The following is a 22,690-nucleotide window of genomic DNA, read 5'->3' as shown; positions in this document are numbered from 1 at the left end:
TGCTAATTCTTGCCGTAGAGCCTTTGTGAAAATAGGAAGAAAATTGTATTCCTGGTCTTCCAGGCTGGGTTTTTAAAAATCTCATTCAGCCGTTCCCTTAACCATTTAAAGGGAAGGGATGGAGGAAGGAAGACATGTGTGTGTTTATTCGTATTTCATGAAGGAAAAATGAGCATACCTCATTTGACAAACGAATAAAATATCTGAGAATGGGACAGAGTTCTAAAATGTGGGATAAAAGTCATCGTGTTTTATGAATTGTTTTTAATGGAGTGTAAAGGAAGCAGAAACAGTTCTCCAAAGGCATAGTTCTTTTTGGCCACGTTACAAAAATGAAACAAACAAAGAGAAAATACCGGGATGGTTTCAGATCCTCCTACAAAGCAGGGGACTGCCCAAGCCAAGTATGTGACCCACACTTCATTCCAGGTTGGATCCACCTTGAATAACCAAGCGTTCATAGTCTATTAAGGTAGAACAAGGTTCTATACCTCTGATTTCCCTCTTCCCTCTTCTTCACCCAAAACAACTGAGAGAGCTTCAAATTCTCTTCTTGAACGTCTAGTCTTACTTTACTTTTCCGTACAGTTTTATTCTATTCAAATCAAAGAGGGTACTCAACGCAGCAACACAAATCTTAGTGGATGTGTTATATCACATGCACCAAGGAACCTGTGACTGGAGTTGAGGTGGACAGGACATTTAAAAACTTTTATCTAAGATGTAAGGACCACCATCAATTATCCTATCTTCAGGTACATATAATTTATATGTTGGCATGATCAATTCACATTGATTTCCAATCTTTAGAGGATTCTGGGAAGCAGGGATTATCATCCCCATTTTTATATGAGAACAGAGGTGGTGTCTGAGAGGGATCCCATCCCGTGGCTTTCAGTTTGGGTGCATGTAAACAAAGAGTCAAGTCCCCATGAGGAACACCGTTATGCCACCCTGCCCTCCATCTGTTGTAGCCAAGCACCTCTTAATCCATCAACATTGCTGGTTGTCCCATTCCAGAATCTTCCCGGCGACAACCATGTGATAACCTTGGGACCAAGGAAACAACAGGGCCCCATCAGCACGACTGGTCACCATGAAATAATGAAATAAAAGTGGGTGAGAACAATAGCCTTGAGAGCAGGTAGAGATGTGCAAACGCACAAGAGTCAGGAAAGAGGTTTCATGCATCAAAACCCAGCGTTGCGTGACTTTTCCACCATGGCAGCCAGGAGGGCTCCTAGTGCAAGCTTCTCTGTCAGCAGTCTGGCTGCCCGTGTGGCAGCTACCAGCTACGTCCCTCCCCAGCCCATCTTCTCAGGCCCTCCAGGTTGACGGAGCCACTGTTGTCCCAGAGCGCCACCCTTGTTGGGTGCCCTTGGGATGGATGGAGAGTCATGACAAGAAAATCTCAGATCCTGGTGGCTTCACCCTTGGAGCCCTGAGCCCTCTTGCCACTTTCATAGTTTTCCAAGAATGCTCATCGGCTCTGATGATAGACAGACTCTGATTCCAGACACTCAGGTAAAGAACGCGAATAGGGTGGAGGTTTAGAATCGTGTACTGTCTTTAAAATTGCGTGTTGCTCTGTATGTGAGCGAGGGCTGAGCGGCTGCAGACGAAGGTGGAGGGCGTCCCCGACAGCTTCATCAGAGACGAGTCTCAAGTTCAGTGGTACAAGGGCAGGGTGATTGGCAGGGCCCTTGCATGGGTCGTGGGTATCGGCTCTGGGCAGATCTGTACTCCACACGGCGGTTAATCAGCCCTGCCCAGCTTCCCCGGGGCCCCTTTTGGCTATCAGATCTTTTCCTGGGCCCTGAACTCCCAGAGGTGCTCCACACCCCAAAGTCTGAAGCAGCCCCAAGCCGCAGCACAAACACCCCTACCGTGTTGACTGTGGATTTTCTGGAGTCCCACTTTCTCAGCTCATCTGCCAACAAGGAAAACTATGTTACTTTTAGTGTCAGACTAATCTTTTCTTCCATGGGATAAAGGTCATTATTAGTTTATTTTTTAAACATTTTTATTATTATTTTTTTGTTTCTCCAGAATTAGTTCTCATTTTAAAACATCTCTACTTTTTTTTTTTTTTGTCTCTTCTAGGGGTTAGAATATGAGATAGTATAATTCAAAAACATAAAACGATCTCTTTGCAGTTAACTGTCCCCATGCTAATTGTTATCACTGCCTATCCTCTAAAGTTATTTGGGATATATATTATTCAAGTTTGCAATCCTACAATAAAAGAAAAATAATTCTTTCCCCCCTACTACAGTCTTCTCTCGCTCTCCCTTATGTATTTTATTATTATTATGTTTTACTTGGTATCCCTGCATGGAATAAGGAAAAACAAAACCCATGACATGCGCTTTCTGCAATGAACCATGTGATTGAGGCAGGAAGGAAACTTTGGGGATAATGGCAAGACCCCTGGATCTCAAACCGAAACATCTAACTTGAAAGCTTGATCCTTCCACTTAATAACCTGATGAGCATAGGAAATTCGCTTAAATTTTGTTAAGTATATAATGGGGACAGTCATGACTAATCTACCTATTTCAGGGTGTTGTTATATGACTCACTTTATGTTTCAGTTACAGGTCATACATTTTATTCTGAATCATTAATTCTGAAAATCAGAATATAAAGGGCAGGGATGGGCTGTGGGATAATCCCCCATAAAGCTAAGGGCTTATCTTTTCAAGGATGATTTGCGATGCATCATTTAAAAGTCTTACATAAAACTGGTTGATGTTCCCAGCCACTAATAATTTTCTTTGAGTACAGCAGCACTAAAGGAAACTGTATAAACCTAAGTCCTCATAAACCTTGTAAAGATAGCAGGATCAGTGCCATGGCCCCACTCGGGGCAAAGAAGAGCTCAACTAAAAAATATTATTTCTCATTAAAATAAAGGGAAGTAGGAGCCAAGTGCCAAGACTGAACATATTATTTCCTTCACAGCCCTGATTAAACTATGAAGTTTAGTTCTTAATATTTAACGGACTAGAGCCCCCATGATATCAGTGAAAGTTCTATTTAGCATTTAAATATATGCCAGTCATAGAAATTTTAGTGGACTATCTGTGATATGGCTTCATTTCATTCTTTAAAAACTGCTGTATGTGTATATATCACATACCTTGCCTTCACCCATTACTTGCCCTCCCCTGCCGTACCCTGGAGAGTGTGGGAACCGTCTGAGTTTTTTCTATACCTTAACTTTTTTATAACGTCTAATTTGTCAAGAAGCATAGACTATCTCTCTTCTAAAACTTTACACTTTCAGGGGTGCCTGGGTGGCCCAGTCGGTTAAGCATCTGACCGGCTCAGGTCACGATCTCACAGTTCATGGGTTCGAGCCCCGTGTCGGGCTCTGTGCTGACAGCTCAGAGCTTGGAATCTGCTTTAGATTCAGTGTCTCCCTCTGTCTCTCTGCCCCCTCCCCTCAAAAATGAATAAACATTTAAAGAAATAAAAAAAAAAACCTTTACACTTTCAGCAAACTATTATTGAGCCTTTTCATGGACACCGAGTTCTAACAGGCAGAGGGAACATAGAGGTGACCGAAGCAAGATGCCTGCTCTCGAGGAGTTTACAAACCAGAGGCTGCACTTTCACACTGCATGTGTAAGATTATGCTAATGGTCCTGCACTGAGAGCTGTCTGCGTGCAAAATACATGTGCTACAGCAAAGTGATGTCAGTAACACTGGATTTTCTACAAAAAGACGTAAGCATAGTTCGTAATTGCAAATATAAGCCACTTGAACGGGGACGTTTGTAAATCGGTCACTGAAAGGGAAGTTTTCATGTCTACGCCAAAGTTTTCCATTATGGCCTCTCTTCCCCGTTTCTGAAACAAATTAAAAGATAACGTGGCACTCTGATCAGTTGGTGTCGAAGGGTTCAGAGGAATTTCAGTGAAAAGAATGTCAGAGCTACTTTTGAGGTGACTTTGGAGAAAACTTAGTACCGCTTTATGGTCTTTCGAAAATCTGGTCCAGAGATGAGCCTCCTCATTGCCAATGTCATGTGAACGGAGGCGAGAGTAAGCCACCTGGGGCATTCAGAGAAAGGTGATGATAGCCAGAGACTCCAAAAGAAAAGGAAGCGGTCTCTGATTTCTTGAACTGCCATGTGTTCCCACCAAGAGGACAACACCCTGGTAAGACATGCGATAAATATCTACCTTCGAGGTGCAAGAAACAATCCTTGTTTAAAAGACAATAGACACTTGATAAATTTTTTCTAAAAGAATGAATGAATGAATGAATGAATGAATAAGTAAAGATAACTTTATCTAAGTGTCAAAAGTTCAATCGGAACCAATGTTTAAAACACATTTACCCCAAATACATTCGGGGTGTGTCAGCTCTTGGTTTTACTTGGAATAAGAGAGGACACTGCCTAGAAAGCAGCTTCCATTCCTCCCAGAGAAAGTTCTATGCCACCATTATTGGGGATGAAATAGAGCAAGGTATACCCTAAAAGCAGTCCCTTGTCTGTCCTTGGTTTGCGTCAAGAACTTTTCCTAAATTAAATGCGGATGGAGATCTAAAGGTAAATAAACAAACATAAAGAAACAGTAAAGGTTCTGCACGTCTCAGAAGAAATAGGATTTCTCTTTGAAGTTTTTCTTGATTTTGCAAGCATAGTTTCTATTTCCTTTTTTTTAACGTTTTCGTTTATTATTTTTGAGAGACAGAGGGAGACAAAGCACGAGCTGGGGAGGTGCAGAGAGAGAAAGAGGGAGACACAAAATCGGAAGCAGGCTCCAGGCTCTGAGCTGTCAGCACAGAGCCCGAAGCGGGACTCGAACTCATGGACTGTGCGGTCATGACCTGAGTCAAAGTCAGATGCTCAATCGACTGAGCCACCCAGGCACCCCGCCTAGTCACTACTTCTGCTATGATTCTATGAATTTTGTTATTACTTCTTTTTATTGTGCCTTTACAGGCCTCTCTCCAGGGCTTCAGTGGAAACTCTTTTGTTCAGAAACTATCAATGCCTCATGTGTAAGAACTGGTCAGTAATGAATTGTTCAGTAAATCCATGCAGATGAGATGTCTGAGATTTAAAAAAAAAATGAGGGGGGCTCCTGGGTGGCTCAGTCGGTTGAGCGTCCGACTTCAGCTCAGGTCATGATCTCACGGTTTGTGAGTTCAAGCCCCGCATCAGGCTCTGTGCTGACAGCTCAGAGCCTGGAGCCTGCTTCGGATTCTATGTCTCCCTCTCTCTCTGCCCCTCCCCTGCCCACGCTCTGTCTCTGTCTGTGTCTCAATAAATAAACATTAAAAAAATTTTTTTTTTTTTAAATTTTTTTTTCAACGTTTTTTATTTATTTTTGGGACAGAGAGAGACAGAGCATGAACGGGGGAGGGGCAGAGAGAGAGGGAGACACAGAATCCGAAACAGGCTCCAGGCTCCGAGCCATCAGCCCAGAGCCTGACGCGGGGCTCGAACTCACAGACCGCGAGATCGTGACCTGGCTGAAGTCGGACGCTTAACCGACTGCGCCACCCAGGCGCCCCTAAAAAATTTTTTTAATTAAAAACAAATGCGGGACAACATTAACAGTGAACATAATGACCTTCAAATTACATGCTGAATTACTTATGAGGGTTTTTCAGTATGTATTTATATATAATAAACATAGTAAACTCTAATAAGCACACTGATGAGGTGGGAAGCAGGAGGAGGGCTCGTGGCTCACCCTCGCAATGTGGATGCAGGGTCACTGCAGGGAGGCACGGAGGTCCCCTCTAAGTAACCCTCCCCTTTGCCCCCAGCACTGACTCGAGATGGGAGCAAAGCCCCAGGAGATACTTTGGATTCGATCCCAACATTCAACTCGGGCCACAAGGTGGTAGGCTGGTTAGCAATTATGTATGATCAATTCCCAGAAGTAGCAGCCGCGGTTTGAAACTTTGGGGGCAGCCCAGGATGGGGGAGGTGACAGGTGGCCTTCGCGCTCAGTGCAGCCTCTTCCGAGATTCCAAGTGTTGGAGGACAAGTACCTTTTCAGGATAAAGTCGACAGCATCTCTGTGTTGGTTTGCAAGCCCCCACCCCACCGCAGGGAGTTCTGCAGGTGTAATCTGAGACCAGTCCCCATATGTGGAGGACAAGGAGAGACCCAGAAAGAGGTGGGCCACTCCAGGTCGGTAGGTGGCAGGTATAATAAGCAAAGGGAACTTACATACCGGGCTTGTCTTGGGCGGCCACAGGTTCCTGTACCCACTCGCCAGGGTCTTAAGAGTTTATAGTGAGACATTAACAGGGTTCAGCTGCATATACTGGGCAGCAGCTGTGAGCATCTGGGTCCTTGGCCGGCCTCCAAGAGGGGGAAGGGCCAACGGAACCCACATCCCAAGGACAGGGGAGGGGGTTTGGACCTCCCATCCCCGGGATCCAGCTCATGGGTCCCGTCCTCTTGATGAGCTTCCCTAACTCTCTGTGGTTCTTTTTCATCACCGGTTGTAGCAGTTTCTGTTGTGCTTCAGTGTGGACAACAGCTCTGATTTCTTGTAGCAGCTTTCCAAGAGTGACACAGCACCGGGTCAAAGGTGCACGGGCTGAGCAGGCAGAAGTTAAGTATCAAAACGATGCAAGTCGTTAGATTTGCAGTAGCGACTAATAGTCCAAAATTACTGAGAATTAGCATCCTGTGTTCTATTCTCCGGCACCTTAATAATATCCTCCTGAATACAAACGGGTTTCTATTCTTACCTTGTTTTGTGATTAAGGAGTAGTCCCACAGCTGAACTCCACCATGCAAACGATGAGAACAAATGTGAAGCCAGCTCCATATTTTAATAACAGTAATTTATTAATTACAGTAATAATTAATAACAGTAAATTAATAACAGTAACTTATTCTATCCCACCACTTACGGAAGACCCTTGCTAACCCTATGCATGCTGATTTTTTTTTAATGTGGACGAAGTTTAATGGTTGCTTACTGGATGAGGAAAAGCAAAGTAAATATTTCAGCTCCTTGCATTTGTTCAACTCGGATCCCGGACCGTGAGCTTCCAGACATCAGAGAATGTGCCTCGTCCCGGCATTATTCCAACACACATCACTCTCCCCTGCATATGGTAGACAATTTTTAGACGTTTCTTGAAGAAATAGGTGAAGTATTTCAATAGCACCTACGGGAACCTCAGGGATGGTCTCTGCTGAGTAGCTTCTGAGAAGCGAGTCCTCTGCATGTCACTGTTTTCTCAGGAACATCGACGCAATATTAGGAATATAACATGGTGGTTAAGAGCAAGGCTTTAAAAATTTTTTTTTAAAGTTTATTTATGTTTGAGAGACAGAGAGAGACAGAGTGTGAGCGGGTGAGGGACAGAGAGAGAGGGAGACACAGAATCTGAAGCAGGTTCCGGGCTCCGAGCTGTCAGCACAGAGCCTGATGCGGGGCTCGAACTCATGAACTGGGAGATCATGACCTGAGCCGAAGTCAGAGGCTTAACCAACTGAGCCACCCAGGCACCCCTAGAGCAAGGCTTTTGAAATAATAGAATGGGGTGCAAATCACAGTCCGGCCTCTTACTAAATGTGTGTCCTTAGACAAATCACTTAAACCCTATGAGCCACAGTTTTCTCACTTATATACTAAGAATGATAGTAATTAATACCCATCGCTTAGGATTGTTATCAAGTAACATATATACAGGAGACATTTATTACAATGTCTTGTATATAATGCACGCCCAATAAGTAGAAAATTGTATTATTGTTATTATTAATATAATATTGTTATTATTGATATAATTACAGCCGTGAAGATATAAAATGTTATTTTATTATTAGAAGTGAAAGTAAGGTTAATAAATGCAGCACACTTGTTGGGAAAAGAAATATATTTAAAATTAACAAGAATGAGCTGGCTGTTCCTGTGCTGACCAAGTCAGAAGCCACTTGACCCCAAGATTTACTAAGAGCAGTGTTACAAAGTAACACATGAATATCAACACACCCCATGAGCCTTCTTTTCCTGTTTCTTTTGCTTTTATTTTTCCCTCCTCTTGGAATTTTCTTTATTCAACACACACACACACACACACACACACACACACACACACACAGACATTACTTACTAAAATTCCACTCACAATCTGGAGTAGGGTGGGTCTAATCATAGGATTTCAAACAAAGTAATGAAGTGGTCAGATCTAAGTTCTAAGAAATAACTTAGCCTCACTTTGGAGAGCAGCTTGTGGGTGGAAAAGTATAGATGTAAGTGAGAGAGTTTTAAGCTATATTAATATTTAGGGACATTGATAATATCTAGGAAAGGTTTATATAATGTAAAATTGAAAAGTGGAAAAAACAGATAAGAAAATCGTGTAAACCTTTCCCATGTTGGAGATTTATGTGGATCGATTCTCTAACAAACAATATTGTACTTGGGAAAATTCAGTTAAAATAAGTAGTCAGTCAGTCAGTGAAGTAATTCCATTCCTGATTTCTCTGGAAGAATGTGAGACATAGATACATTACGTGAACCCAGCAACGCTAATGATCTCCCTTTTTCTCTTTTCCCTCATTTTTTTTATGCCAAATATTCCCTGAAGACTTCCCTTGTCAAGACATCTCCACCCACAACCTATGGCTTTTGCTTTTCTCTCATTTACCTTTTCTTCTCCGTCTGAGCTCTTTATGAGATAGTATTAGCCTTTTCTCAGAAGCCCTTTCCCCTTTCTCCTGTCCATAGAGCCCGACACAAGGCTCGAACTCATGAACCGCGAGGTCATGACTTGAGCTGAAACCAAGAGTTAGACGCTTAACCAACTGGGCCACCCAAGCAGCACTTCATCACATTCTAACTGAGGGGTGAGCCTTGGAGAAAATCACCCTTTATGAAACGTGTAAGAAAAGTCAGAAAGACAGAGCCCTCAAACAAAGGAGGACAAGAAGAGCCCACCATCCTCAAAGCCAGGGGAAAAGAGATTGAAAAGGGAAGAGTTTCTCAATACCAGTGATCGGTGGGCTGGATCATTCAGCATGGCCATACTGGTTTATCCATTCAATAAGTATTTATCGATGTTGTTGCTTAATTAATACAATACCCTTTATGACATTGAAAACAAAGATTAAGTTTTTCAATTTACTATGAAAAAAATACTGATTCATTAATGAATAGATTAGTTATATTTGTTCACTTTTTTGAAGGCCAAGTTTTGTTTGTTTGTGTTGTTTCGTTTTGTTTTTGCTTTTAAAGTATTATTTAGTGATCTTCTTGCTCTAAGATTCTTTGTCATCGTCTTGAACCACCACACAACTGCAGCCAACTACTTTTTTGGGTCTCATCCCCTGTCAATTCTACAGAGGCCTACCCATTCTCCTAGTTTCTCATGGTCACCAATGTACCTGAAGTTGATTTACTGTTGACTACAATGGCCTCCACTAGCTTCACACATTACAGTTGGCCGCAAGCACACGAAGATGGCCTTGACTCATTATTGACCCAGAATGGAACTCACCTTGCACAACATTGTTAAGGTACAAAAGGAGCAGGGGAGTCATAATAGGACCTGCTGAAGTATGTCTATATGGCTATTTATCAATAATAAATATTCAAGTTAGGAATTAGGGTTATTTTTCAACTATATCCATTGGTAGTACCATGGAGAGAACTTAGTCTAATGAAGATAATTTTTCCATTACCATATCTTACAAACAAATACTTTGACAATGCTAAAATTAAATGTTTACCCAGATCATTTCCAGAAAATCAACTTATCTTGACTAAAGTGAGTGGCAGAAAGCTTAATTACCATAGTCAGATCCAAAGATATGTCAGGCGCCCTCCTTAATGCACTTGACATATTTGTTTTTATCTGACTAAGGAGGGCACTTGTCGAGATGAGATTGGTGTTGTATGTAAGAGATGAATCGCTGGGTTCTATCCCTGAGACCAATACTACACTGTGTGCTACCTAACTTTAATTTAAATAAATAAATTATGTACTCTAAAAAAATGTGCCAAGTTGGGTACAGAGCAAAAGAAACTATTGAATTCAGTTATTAGGGAATTCTGTTTCTTGGTGACCTCTGTAAGACCAGTCTCGGTAAACAGCTGATGGGAAAGGACAGATCACAGAGCTGAGAGTGAAAAGGCACCAGTGGCCATATAGACGTCCAATAATTAGATCTTACTTGAGGTCCTCGGTCTTATGAAAAAAGATTTTAGCTTGACCCAAGTGTTTTTTTATAGCTTCCTTCATCTCTTTGTTCCTCAGACTGTAGATTATGGGGTTGAAGAAGGGGGACAAGACTGCAAAGGCCAGAGCAATGGCTGTGTCCCAGAATAAGGAGTAGGTGGCCGAGAAGCGTAGGTACATGAGGGCCACACTGCCAAAGAAAAGCAAAAAGACAGTGATGTGGGAGACGCACGTGGAAAAGGCCTTGCGGCGGCCTTCAGCTGACCGAATACGTAGAATTACAGCCACAATGCCAACATAGGACATGAAAATGAGCATTACGGCTGTGATAATCTCCACTGCGTGGACAGTATCCACCACCCAAATCATGACGATGGCTTGTGTGTCTGTGCAGGCCAGGCGTAGCACGGGGAGGAAGTCACAGAAGATATGCTCCAGGCGATTAGAGCCACAAAATGGCAGTGTCGAGATCCAGGCAATCTCAGGGAGGGGTGTGATAAAGCCACAAACACAGCAACCTAAAGTCAGTTGGGCACACAGCCTGGGGGTCATGATAGTGGGATAATGAAGAGGGCTGCAGATGGCCAGGTAGCGGTCAAAGGCCATGGCTGTCAAGAGACAAACCTCGCTGATGCCAGTGGAATGGAAGAAATACATCTGCAGGAGGCAACCATTTAAGGAAATGGTCTTCTCACCGAGCAGGCTGGCAAGCATCTTTGGAATGGTCGCTGTGGTGTACCAGATCTCCAGAAAGGAAAGGGTGCCGATGAAGAAGTACATGGGTGTGTGGAGGGGAGCATTCAGCTGGACCACTGTGATGATGACAAGGTTTCCAATGACAATGAAGGTGTAAATGAAGAGCAGTGGAATAAAACAGGTGACAGAACTTCCCCAGGAATAAGGGAAAGCAGAGAAGATGAACTCCTGAGCGGCACTTTGATTGGGGCTCTCCATTTTCTAGTTGAAAACAAGGACTTCCAACTCCCAGTTCACTCAAGCCTTGTAGGAGGTGCCTACTATTATTGGCCAGGAAGTAAACATGCCTACCGAATGCCAGCACTGTGTAGATCCCTGTACTGGGGATGCAGAGGAAGACAAAGGAAGAAAGAAATAGTCCATATTCCATATGCTTACAACTAAGGTTGTAGTATGGAAAAATATCCAGGCAGAAAGCAGAGTCAACATTTTAGACCAGTGATTCTCAAATTTTAGCATGCATCAGAGCCATATGGAGGGCTTGTTAAAACACAGATTGCTGGTCCATATCCTGAAGGTTACTAACTCAATCGATATGGGATAAGGCCAAAGAATTTGCATGCCTAACATTTCTAGGTGATGCTAATCCTACTGGTCAGGTGTGTTTAGACAAAGAAAGAATTAGACAAGGCAGTGAGGGAACAGCTAGGTGATGTTTCTTCTGTATTCAAGTCTTACTGGTTCCCCAACGATCTCCCCAAAATGGTTTCAAAATTCTTTCCTCAAACTCCCAATTCCTCATCTAATTCTTGGCATATGATTTCATTGAATATTCTAATGCCAAAGACAAACCATCACTGGTGAATTTCACCCTCTTCCTTCCCTTTCTGCCTCTAAATAAGACATCCTCTGTCTCTCTCTTTCTCTCTCTCTCCCTTCATCCCTCCATGTATATATGCATAATATACATAATATGTATTTAACAACTATTCAGAGAATATTCAGAAAAGAAAAACCACCATTCATCTTTTTTTTTAAGAAACGATGGGTCATTCTACAATCTCCCATTCCTTCCCTTCCCCCTCTTCTAGAAAAATGGATCTCAAGTGTGTTTTGTGACATAAGGCTTTGGTCAAATGAGGTAGTTCATGGAAAGTGGCTAATTGAAGCCATAAATGCAGAGCTGCTCCAGGGGGATTGTATGGGGAGCGGAGGTGGACAGGGGGGCTGGAGGCTCTGTGAAATGCAATTTAAACTCAAGGCATTGCAGGATATGGTCCTATTAATTTATTCCCTTTTGGGAAACATTTGTTTTATTTTCTTCATTGATTCTCTCTTTTCGGCTATCAAATGGGCACAAATCTTATCCTGGGAAAAAGTGCTATCTCTACAAAGACTATTTATTTCCTTTGTATCAACATCATTTTTCCCTAATACATCAATATGTATTTATCGACTTCATTCGCTCCTGAAACCCTCTGAATCAATGATCTGCTCTCAATGCTCCACATCTCTTTTCTTAAAGTGTATCAGTGGCTTTCTATTAAAAATTCAGTGGCCCCCCCCATCTCCTCATTGCCACTAACGTCCAAAGGTGAATCACCTGATCGTTGAAAGTCTTTCCTTTTTTGCCTTTTTGACATCATGCTATCCTGATTTCCCTCATTGGCTATTCTGTCTTCCACCTCCCAGATTTCTATCTTTGTTTATTTTTTCTATCTTTGTTTATTATTTCTTACTCCATATTTTTTCTCACACAGAGACTTTATTTATTCAAGATTGCTTATCAACTTCTTTTGGCCTTCTACTCTCATTCACTACAGTGGCTCCAGAATTCCTTATTTGTGGGTCTCTCTCCAGTGATCCACATTTTCTTCAGAACCCTCCCACTTAGAGGTCTCACCTGGACACAAACCTGCTCTCTCCACCTGTTACAAGTTGAATTCCGTCATCCCAAAGTTCACATGTTGACGTTCTAACCCCTGGGACCTCAGAATGTGACTCTATTTGGAGAAAGGGTCTTTAAGGAGATAATTAAATCAAAATGAGGTCACTCGGGTGGGTCCTAATCCAATATGACTGATGAACATCCAAGAAGAGTAGATGTGGACACAGACAGTTTCAGTGGGAGGACCACAGGAAGACTCAGGGGGAAGACAGCCATCTACAAACCACAAAGACCTCATGAGGAAGCAACTCTGCCCAAACCTGGATCTCAGACTTCTAGTTCTCAGAATTGTAAGAAAATAAATTCCTGATGTTGAAGCCACTGAACCCACATCTATCTTCATCCAAAAGTTAGTAATCCTAAGTCTAGTGCAAATGTTAATGATGGTAACGCCAAACAGCTAACTGGAAATCTCATTTGATTCCTGAAGCATTGATACCTGAAACATTTCAGAAATCAATCACTATGCTCACTTGTTTTAAAGCAAAAATCACGTAAGCTTTGGCCCCATTTACATCCCACACGTTTCCTGGGAAATTTTAATATTTTGATATTTAATCCTGGGAAACTTTTATGCTTTGTACGAACTTGCCTTATAATGTTTTCTCCTAATTTCTCCTTGCTCCAAATAATCTCACAGATATTCACAGTATCTGCGTGCACTCTAAGGTTATCTATTCTTATGCAGGTGGGTTATTCTTTTCCTAGGTAGCTCCAATTCCCCCAAATTAGTTAAGTCACTGACCTTCCTGCTGTTGGACTCCAAAGTTGGACAAACATTGAGAAGACTCAATCTTTCTCTACCCTGATGTTGCCAGCCATATAGAGTCACTAAGATCAACTGCCTTTGCCCTTCTGCTGTGTTTCTACCCTGAGTCTTCCAACTGACCTTCGTTTCCTTCACCAGGTAGGGATTTATAGATCTGATGCTTCCTGTAGAACTCTCTCTCTCTGCCCCAGCCCCATATGTATGTATGTGTGTATCTTTTTCTGAGCATAACCAGCATGGGAAGACAGACTCTCCTGGGGATTTTACATAGGCTAATGAAGATAACTAAGAAAACAATCATTCCTATAATAGCTCCAATTAAGAAAAACAGTTCAGCCTGGTAATTAGGAGAACCCAGTCACAGGGAACTCCCAGAGAACTCCAGTCCAGGACAAATGAGATAGTCTGGAAGCCTGAAGCATTGGAATAAATGTACTTTTCTAAGTTTGTCTGTCTGTCTGTTTGTTTGTTTGTTTGTTCTAGAGAGAGAATAGGGAAGGGAGAGAGAGAGGGTGAGGGAGAATCCCAAGTAGGTTCCACACTCAGCGCAGAACCTGACCTGGGGCTCGATCCCACAACCCTGAGGTAACAGCCCGTGCCGATATCAAGAGTTGGACACCCAACCAACTGAGCCACGCAGGAGCCCCAGAATGAATGTATTTTTAAAAACTTCCTTTTCTGTGGTACTTTTGGTTGGCTTGGCTTTTAAATGAATCAAACTACTGAAAATCCAACACTTGGATTTGAAGGAAGTTGATTCAGCAGAGAGGAGCGGATTGGTGGAACAATGAAAAGCGAGATCCAGACTTCCATCCTGATTACTTATTTCCAGCCATGAAGCCAAATTTAGGAAAAAGCAAATTTGCTTTTAAGCTATAAGACATTCCATTCTCTCTTTGAATTTCTCCTTCTCTGTGTTATGGGCTAAACTCCTCTGTAAAAAGTTCTGGTTCCGTTATTAAAAACAGCTGTTAGGAACCCAAATCTGAATTTTAGGAAATGACATTTTTCTTTTAGTATATTTGACATGGGAATTGACAGTCAGTAACACATTCTCCTCAAAATTTTGTGTTCTCATTGACAAGTTCAACTGGATGCTAACATGGTACTTCAAAAAATGACTGCTTATTAATTCTTACCCTATAATTAAACTACTCCTTATACTTGTATCAGTTAGGAATGCTCCTTGCTTATTTGATCCCGAATAGATGAGTCACTCTCTTGGACTTTTCCTTAAGGTTGCAAAATAGATCTCTAAGTGCCAGGCATCGTTTCCACACTCACGGCAAAAAAGTTGTGCAGCTGGGACCCCACCAGCAATAGCTCTCCCAGAAATCCTAGCAAATTGTTGCCAACATCTCCATACTCGGAACCCCTTCAGAGACATGGGCAAAATAGGTTTAGGTATGGGTCCTGGATTAGACAACCGAGCCAACAGGATCTGCTATATCCCTGTTCACCTTAAAATACTAATTTGGAAATTAAATCAAATTTTAAAATTCTGTATAATTTTAAGCATCGTGTTTGCTTTAGGAGACTCTATAAAAGGTATTGGTTATTTACATGGAAACAAATTTACCTGACAACCCGTGATGACATTTAATTCTGTATCATCGATTCCAAACTCAGGCAATGGTTCCCTTCAAGTAGTACATGAAGTCATGTCTAAGAAATTTATATAGTTGCAGCCATTTTAGACTTATTGGAACAATCCACTATTTTCATAAATGACATTAAATTACAATATGAAAGTATAAATTATTTTTAACGTTTTGAAGCATGATAAAAACAATGAAATACATATCCATTTATTCAATGAATGAAATTTTATGAAACAAAAGACTCAGTATTAAAGTCGTCAACATGTAGAGGCATCTGGGGGGCTCAGTCAGTTAAGTAACCGACCCTTGGTTTCCGACTTTTGTATCATGACTCAGGTCATAGTCTCACGGTTCATGAGTTTGAGGCCTGTGTCAGACTCTGCACTGACAGTGTAGAGCCTGCTTGGGATTCTCTCTCTCTCTCTCTCTCTCTCTCCCTCTCTGTCCCTCTCTCTCTCTTTCAAAAATATAAATAAACTTTATTTATTTTTTTTAACGTGTATTTATTTTTGAGACAGAGGGACAGAGCATGAACGGGGGAGGGACAGAGAGAGAGAGGGAGACACAGAATCAGAAGTAGGCTCCAGGCTCTGAGCCATCAGCCCAGAGCCTGATGCGGGGCTTGAACTCACGGACCACGAGATCGTGACCTGAGCTGAAGTCGGACGCTTAACCGACCGAGCCACCCGGGCGCCCCAATAAATAAACTTTAAAATTAAATTAAGATGCTTATTTATTTTGAGAGAGAGAGAGTGAACGCAGGTGGGTGGGTGAGGAACAGATAAGAGAGGGAGACGCAGAATCCGAAGCAGCCTCCAGACTCTGAGCTGTCAGCACAGAGCCTCACATAGGACTCAAACTCATGAACTGTGAGATCATGACCTGAGTGAAGTCGGATGCTTAAGTGACTGAGCCACCTAGGCGCCCCATCAAAATAAATCACCAAACTTAAAAAAAAAAAAGCATATTTAAAAAGAAGAAAAAGAAAAATTGTCAACACATAACAATTAAGAGTTAAAAGGGAAAACAGAAAAGATCTGCACTGGTTATTAAATATATGCGATATTATACCAGTGATTCTCAAATAAACGTGTTTGCATTCCTTTTGTTTTGTCTCAGATTGACGAAGAATATGCCAAGGGATACATGCTACACGAGGTAATGGGTTGAAATGTAAACTCTCAATGTTGCTGACTATACACATTTTTAGGATATTGGGAATCGTGATTTGGCACTATTTCATTTTTAAATCCTGAATATTATTGAATATTGCAGCTGTATTTCTAGGAATTAATCTTGCGACAAGATCGCAGTCTACACACGTACATGCCGTTTTTCACTGTGACATGATTTCACTGTGACATGTTTATGCTTAGATGTGATTGAAATAAACTTCAATCTGCAGCCATAGGGATAAGGGGTACAACCGTAATACAACATATTATGCTGCAATTGTTTGATATGGAAATACTAGACCTCTGTGCTGTGACTTGGAAAGACATAAACAAATGTGTTGTTAACTCTGATGGCATGCGATCGATCTGCTTTTGTTTTTAGAGTTTATTTATTTATTTATTTAGAGAGTGAAACAGTGTGGGGGAGGGGCGGAGAGACAGGGGAGAGAAAATTCCAAGTGGGCTCCGTGCCATCAGCGCAGAGCCTGATGCAAGGCTTGATCTCACGAACTGTGAGATCATGGCTTGAGCCACAATCAAGAGTCGGACACTTAACGAACTGAGCCAACCAGGTGCGTCAATGATTTGCTTTTGTAAAAAAAAAAAAAAAGAGAGAGAGAGAGAGAGAGAGAGAGACAGAGAAATTTATACGGAAATGTTTTTATTTATTTTCCTTAATTTTCATACTTCCTCCTATTTTCTCCATAGACAGCTATTTAAATTACTTAACTGTAATCATAAGATATCTTCCGCAGGTATGTTTCCTTGCGAAACAAGCATTTGTGTTTTGTGTACATGTGCTTTTTGTTCACATCAATTGTATCAGATTGATTTTGTTGCATTGTTGATTTTTTTTCACTCAGCATTATTTTTTAGTTATTTAGGTTTCTTTGTGTTCATTGAGTTCACACCATCTAGCACCTATATGATCCCCTGAAATATTCACTGATCTTAGTTAAAGCAACTCTTCCCCATCATAGGTCACAGATTGCTTCCAACTTCCCCACACCCAACTAACATCTTCACGCATGTTGATTTATTAACACGTGTGAAAATATGTTTGGGACACATTCCTAGGAGCAAGATTACTAGGAGAGAGGATACACTCGAGTTTAAGTTCTACCAGAATTTTCTCCAGAATGGCTACACTAGTTTATATTACCTGCTGGGTATGTGTGTTTCTTTGTCTCTACATCCCCTCCAACACTGAGCCTTAATAAAGAGTTTAAGCATGTCTTTTTCTTTCTTTCTTTCTTTCTTTCTTTCTTTCTTTCTTTCTTTCTTTCTCTTTCTTTCTTTCTTTCTTTCTTTCTTTCTTTCTTTCTTTCTATTCTTCCTTTCTTTCTCTTCTTTCTTTCTTTCTCTTTCTTTCTTCTTTCTTTCTTTCTTTTTTTTTTTTTTTGAGAGAGAGAGATAAAGAGAGAGAGAGAGAGCGCGCACATGAGCAGGGGAGGGGCAGAAAGAGGGAGAGAATCCACACTGACAGCATGGAGCCGGATGCGGGGCTCAAACCCATGAACTGTGACATAATGACTCGAGCCAAATCAAAGACTAGGGCACTTAACTGACTGAGCTTCAGGTGCCCCAGAGTTTAAGCATCTCTTTATGTGATTATGAGCCTCTTGCATTTATCTTATTTTAAATTACTTGTCTATATTTGTTGCTGATTTTCTTCCAAGTTTCTTTTCTTTGTTCTTCTTTTAAAGAAATCTTTTACTTTAAGGAAAATGATTTTTTTCTCACCCCAAATAAACTAAACAAATATGCAACAAGAAATGGTATTATGGTTTCAGAAAAAGACACGCTCACCAATTTACCTAACACAGCAGTTTCTAATTAGAGACTACTATAGAGAATTCATACGAACTTTATGCTATGTTTGGACAAACACAAAACATTTTGCTTATGTACGTTTAACAAGTGGTAAGAATACAAAAGTAGGGGGTGCCTGGGTGGCTCAGTCGGTTAAGCGTCCAACTGAAACCCAGGTCGTGATCTCATGGTTCATGAGTTCAAGCCCCACATCGGGCTCTGTGCTGACAGCTCGGAGCCTCCAGCCTGCTTCCGATTCTGTGTCTCCCTCTCTCTCTCTGCCCCTCTCCTGCTCATGCTCTATCCCTCAAAAATAAAGTTTAAAATATTTTTTTAAAAAAGAATACAAAAGTAGAATCTGTACAATTCTTCAATATGTCGTGCATATGTTTTTTTTTATTTTCACATTGTTTTAAAAGCTTTTGTATTTAACTATTATTCCACCTTAAAAAATCTTTAATGCTGTAACATTATTTCCAAATACTTATCAAGTGCAAGATGACTAAAAGCCACAAAAACGGTGAGGAAAATGGTAGAGAAAAAAGAATGGTCTTTCCAAAGAATGGCCCACCTGCATATCCCCACCCCCCCAAACCCCACTGCAGGCCTCCAGCACCTTCTCTGTCTCTAAATGATAAAAAAAAAATCTATTAATTTTTTTAATGTTTATTTATTTTTGAGAGAGAAAGAGAGAGACAGAGTGCAAGCAGGGGAGGGACAGAGAGAGAGAGAGAGAGAGAGAGAGAGAGAGACAGAATCCGAAGCAGGCTCCAGGCTCTGAGCTGTCAGCACAGAGTCTGATGTGGGGCTTGAACCCACGCACCGTGAGACCATGACCTGAGCTGAAGTCTGGCGCTTAACCGACTGAGCCACCCAGGCGTCCCCCGCAAAAATCCATTTAATGTGTAAAATATCTTTCCCACACATGCACACACACACACACACACACACACACACACATATGCACACACACAACCAGGTGGCATGGTTAAATAATTACACATATGATGCAGATAATGTTTCTGAAAATTATAGAATTATTAAGAAATAATTAACAATATGATTCTAAAATACTTACAACCCAAAAGACAATCTTAAGATTCAGACAGTAAGGACTAGTTATTAAATTTCGACAATTCCGGGCTGGTACGGTGCCAGACAAAGCCCACGCACAGCAGAACGCAGTAACTTATGAAGTGTTTCACACGTGGATATTAAAACAATAATCATTTAGCCTCCTACTGATGAGTCTGCTCGTCAGCTGCAAGAAGGTGACTTAGGCTGGACTCCTGGCTTTGGGTTCTGGTTCTGGACTCCAGGCACCAGGCTTTGGGCAGATCAGCCCCCCGATGTCTCTAATTCTCTGAACCAGGGGCTCCCAGGCACACAGCCTCATGAGTCCAATCCTGCCCGAAAAGCAGCCACCAGAACGAACCCAACCACAAAGGCATGGATTCAACCCCTGTAATGTCCACTGACATCCCAATAGTCAAAAAAAAAAAAAAGAAAGAAAAAAAAAAAAAAGAAAAGAAAAGAAAAAGAAAGAAAAAAAAAAGAAAGAAAGAAAGAAAGAAAGAAAGAAAGAAAAGAAAAAGAAAAAAGCCAATCCAAAGTTATGGGGCAGAAAAGTATACACCACCCACCCTGAAGATTTGTGAACTTGTAATTCCGTTATGGGGATGTGAAGAATCGGGACCGATAACTCAGTTTATCACTGCAACTTATCACTACCCTTTATGACAGTTGTGCTACAATTTCGCCTTGTCCGTGATAGAATTGGCAGCTTCGCAGAGCAGCTCGACTTCTTACTTAATCCATGTAATCAAAGTTGTACCGAAAGTGGCCCACCGACGCACTAGTGCAACCATTTGCAAAAACAATATTTTTACCAACAGCTATAAACATATCAGCGTATGTTACTTTAGTGAGTCAGCTTCTTGAAATTTATCTTGAGACAGAAGTTTTTGCAAATGGAAAGAACTTTATGCAAAAAAAAAAAAAAAAGATAATTGCCATATTTATAAGAATGGTGATAGCCAGGGGCACCTGGGTGGCTCAGTCGGTTGAGCATCCGACTTTGGCTCAGGTCATGATCTCAGGGTGCGTGGGTTCGAGCCCCACGTCAGGCTCGGTGCTGACAGCTGGGAGCCTCGAGCCTGCTTCGGATTCTGTGTCTCCCTCTCTCTCTCTGCCCCTCCCCTGCTCGCATTCTGTCTCTCTCTCTCTCTCTTAAAAAGTAAAATAAATATTAAAAAAAAAAAAGAATGGTGATAGCCAGGAAACAATATAAAGGTTCAAAAGAGAGAAATAATTTGCATATCCAATCCAATTTTTGCCATAATTAAACTGATGGCCCTAAGTACTTTGTAGAAACATGAATAAGTTTTAGTATATAATTTTGAATTAAACATTTTGTATTACCAAGTCACATAGGTATTAGAGGAAAACTGCTACACGAAATATATATTTTAGCACTGATATCGGAAAAGAGACAATTTCTTAGAGGGGTGGATTAAATCATCAATAAATTTCATTGCCTATAGATGTAAACATATGCATTTATTATGTCAACATTTTCTCACACTGATCCTACGTGAGATGCTAAGTTCCCACGGGGAGGGATCTGATCTACTCAGTTGCTTTTCACAGTTACGGGGTTAACATAACTGCACATCATCCGTGACGCCCCTGTTCACGACAGCGTCACATACAGAGCACCCCAGTATGTAGATCTTAAAAATACCAGCAAGGCTGACTGGAAAGGAAGCAAAGATGGGGGATCCAGTCTGTGGTCTGGGTGCCAGAAGTTCTTGCTTCTGCTTAATGTCCAGTAGCTTCCAGAAAGAACTTGGACCCGTCACCTTAGTGTCATGGGGAGTGGGCTCCATGGGCTCCATCAGGTCACTGGGAGCTTTGTAAAGAGATTCGATACCAAAGAAAGGTAATACCTATGAGTATTATTAATATTTATACAATTAACCGCCTTGAAGTAAAAGAGCAAATTAAAATCAAATGCACAAAATGAGAGATACAGAAAAGAAAACGGTGTTTTTGCCGTCTCTGTAAGTCCTCATAGGACTTTCTCTGTCAGTCTTCTCACCAACTCATGGAGAAGAAATTTGGGCTAATTGCATAATTCTTTTCAGTTCTCGTGTCTGTGGGGTCGGTATTTTGCGAAGAAGTTCCATCCGTATAGAAGGCTGCTTCCTAAGTTACCTACCACGTACATGAAACACCTTTTGAGGGCAAAGGAGCTTCTTAATAGCATCTTTCATATCATTATTTCTCAGGCTGTATATCATGGGATTGAAAAGGGGAGAAAGGACAGAGAATGTTAGAGCAATGGCTGTGTCCCAGAACGGCGTATACATGGCAGAGAATCTGAGGTACATCAGGGCCACGCTGCCAAAAAACATCAGGAAGACGGCAATGTGGGCGACGCAGGTGGAGAAGGCCTTTTTACGACCCTCCGCTGAAGGGATGCCCAGGATAACAACCACAATTCTGATGTACGAAAGGGAAATAATCAGACTCGTTATCAGAATGGCCGAAGCATGAATCACGTCTTGCACTAGGATCACAGAGGCATCCGTACAGGCTAAATTTAATAATGGACCGAAATCACAGAAGATCTGATGGATTTGGTTGGGGCCACAGAAAGGTAGGTTAGAAATCCACACAACCTCAGGTAGAAGGATGAGGAAACCAAAGACACAAGAGCCTGCAGAAAGCTGAGCGCATAGTCGGGGGGTCATGATGGTCAGGTAGTGAAGAGGGTTGCAGATGGCAACGTACCTGTCGATGGCCATGATGGTCAGCAAGGCTCCTTCAGTGTTTCCGAGTGAATGGAAGAAGTACATCTGCAAGAGGCAGCCAGTAAAGGAGATGGTCTTTTGGCTGCTGATCAGATTGGAGAGCATCTTGGGGATGGTGGCCGTGGTGTACCAGATCTCCAGAAATGAGAAGATACTGATGAAATTGTACATGGGGTTGTGGAGACGGGTGTCCAGCCGGACAGCAAAGAAGACCATCAGGTTCCCGACGACAATAAAGGTGTAGACGAAAAGTAGGGGGAAGAAGTACAGGAGGCCGCCATCTTGGAGCTGCGGGAAGCCAGTGAAGATGAATTCAGTCACGGCTGATAGATTTTCACTCTCCATTATCCCCAGAAGAGCTTCCTGTGAATAAGGGAGAGGTTATACCCAAGTAACAGAGAAGGAAATTGACGCAGTGTAAACATAAACAGTATTTTGGTTACGTGGCGTTTTTTTGCGTGTGTTTTGACACTTCCTCAGTTCAAAATGACCAGTGGCTTGCCTGTATCTGGAATCTTTATTTGGGAGACAGTATAGCTAATGATTAGTACAGCCAGGGTTCAAATCGAACATATCGAACATACTGAGCCTGAATTCTCATCCTGCTGCCTATTAGTTGGGCGATAATGGGCAAGTCCCACAATCTCTCTGAGATTCAGCATCTTCTTCTGTAGGTGAAAACCTATTTGTCCAATCGGAG

At 41.7% G+C, this 22,690-nt stretch overlaps 2 protein-coding genes across 2 annotated transcripts; both read right to left on the bottom strand.

Moving 5' to 3' along the window:
* Nucleotides 1–10,165: 10,165 nt before the first annotated feature.
* On the bottom strand, nt 10,166–11,128 carry LOC102951090 (olfactory receptor 6K2-like). The gene has a single exon (XM_015538461.2). The coding sequence runs from the start codon at nt 11,126–11,128 to the stop codon at nt 10,166–10,168; it is 963 nt and encodes a 320-aa protein (XP_015393947.2).
* A 10,259-nt stretch (nt 11,129–21,387) lies between these two features.
* LOC102959028 (olfactory receptor 6K3-like) lies at nt 21,388–22,335 on the bottom strand. The gene has a single exon (XM_007084291.2). It carries the CDS (start codon nt 22,333–22,335, stop codon nt 21,388–21,390), a length of 948 nt encoding a protein of 315 aa, XP_007084353.2.
* Between the last annotated feature and the right edge of the window lie 355 nt (nt 22,336–22,690).

The sequence above is a fragment of the Panthera tigris genome, chromosome F3 (genome assembly GCF_018350195.1).
Source record: "Panthera tigris isolate Pti1 chromosome F3, P.tigris_Pti1_mat1.1, whole genome shotgun sequence".
NCBI lineage: Eukaryota > Metazoa > Chordata > Mammalia > Carnivora > Felidae > Panthera > Panthera tigris.
This window is presented reverse-complemented; position numbering and strand designations above follow the sequence as displayed.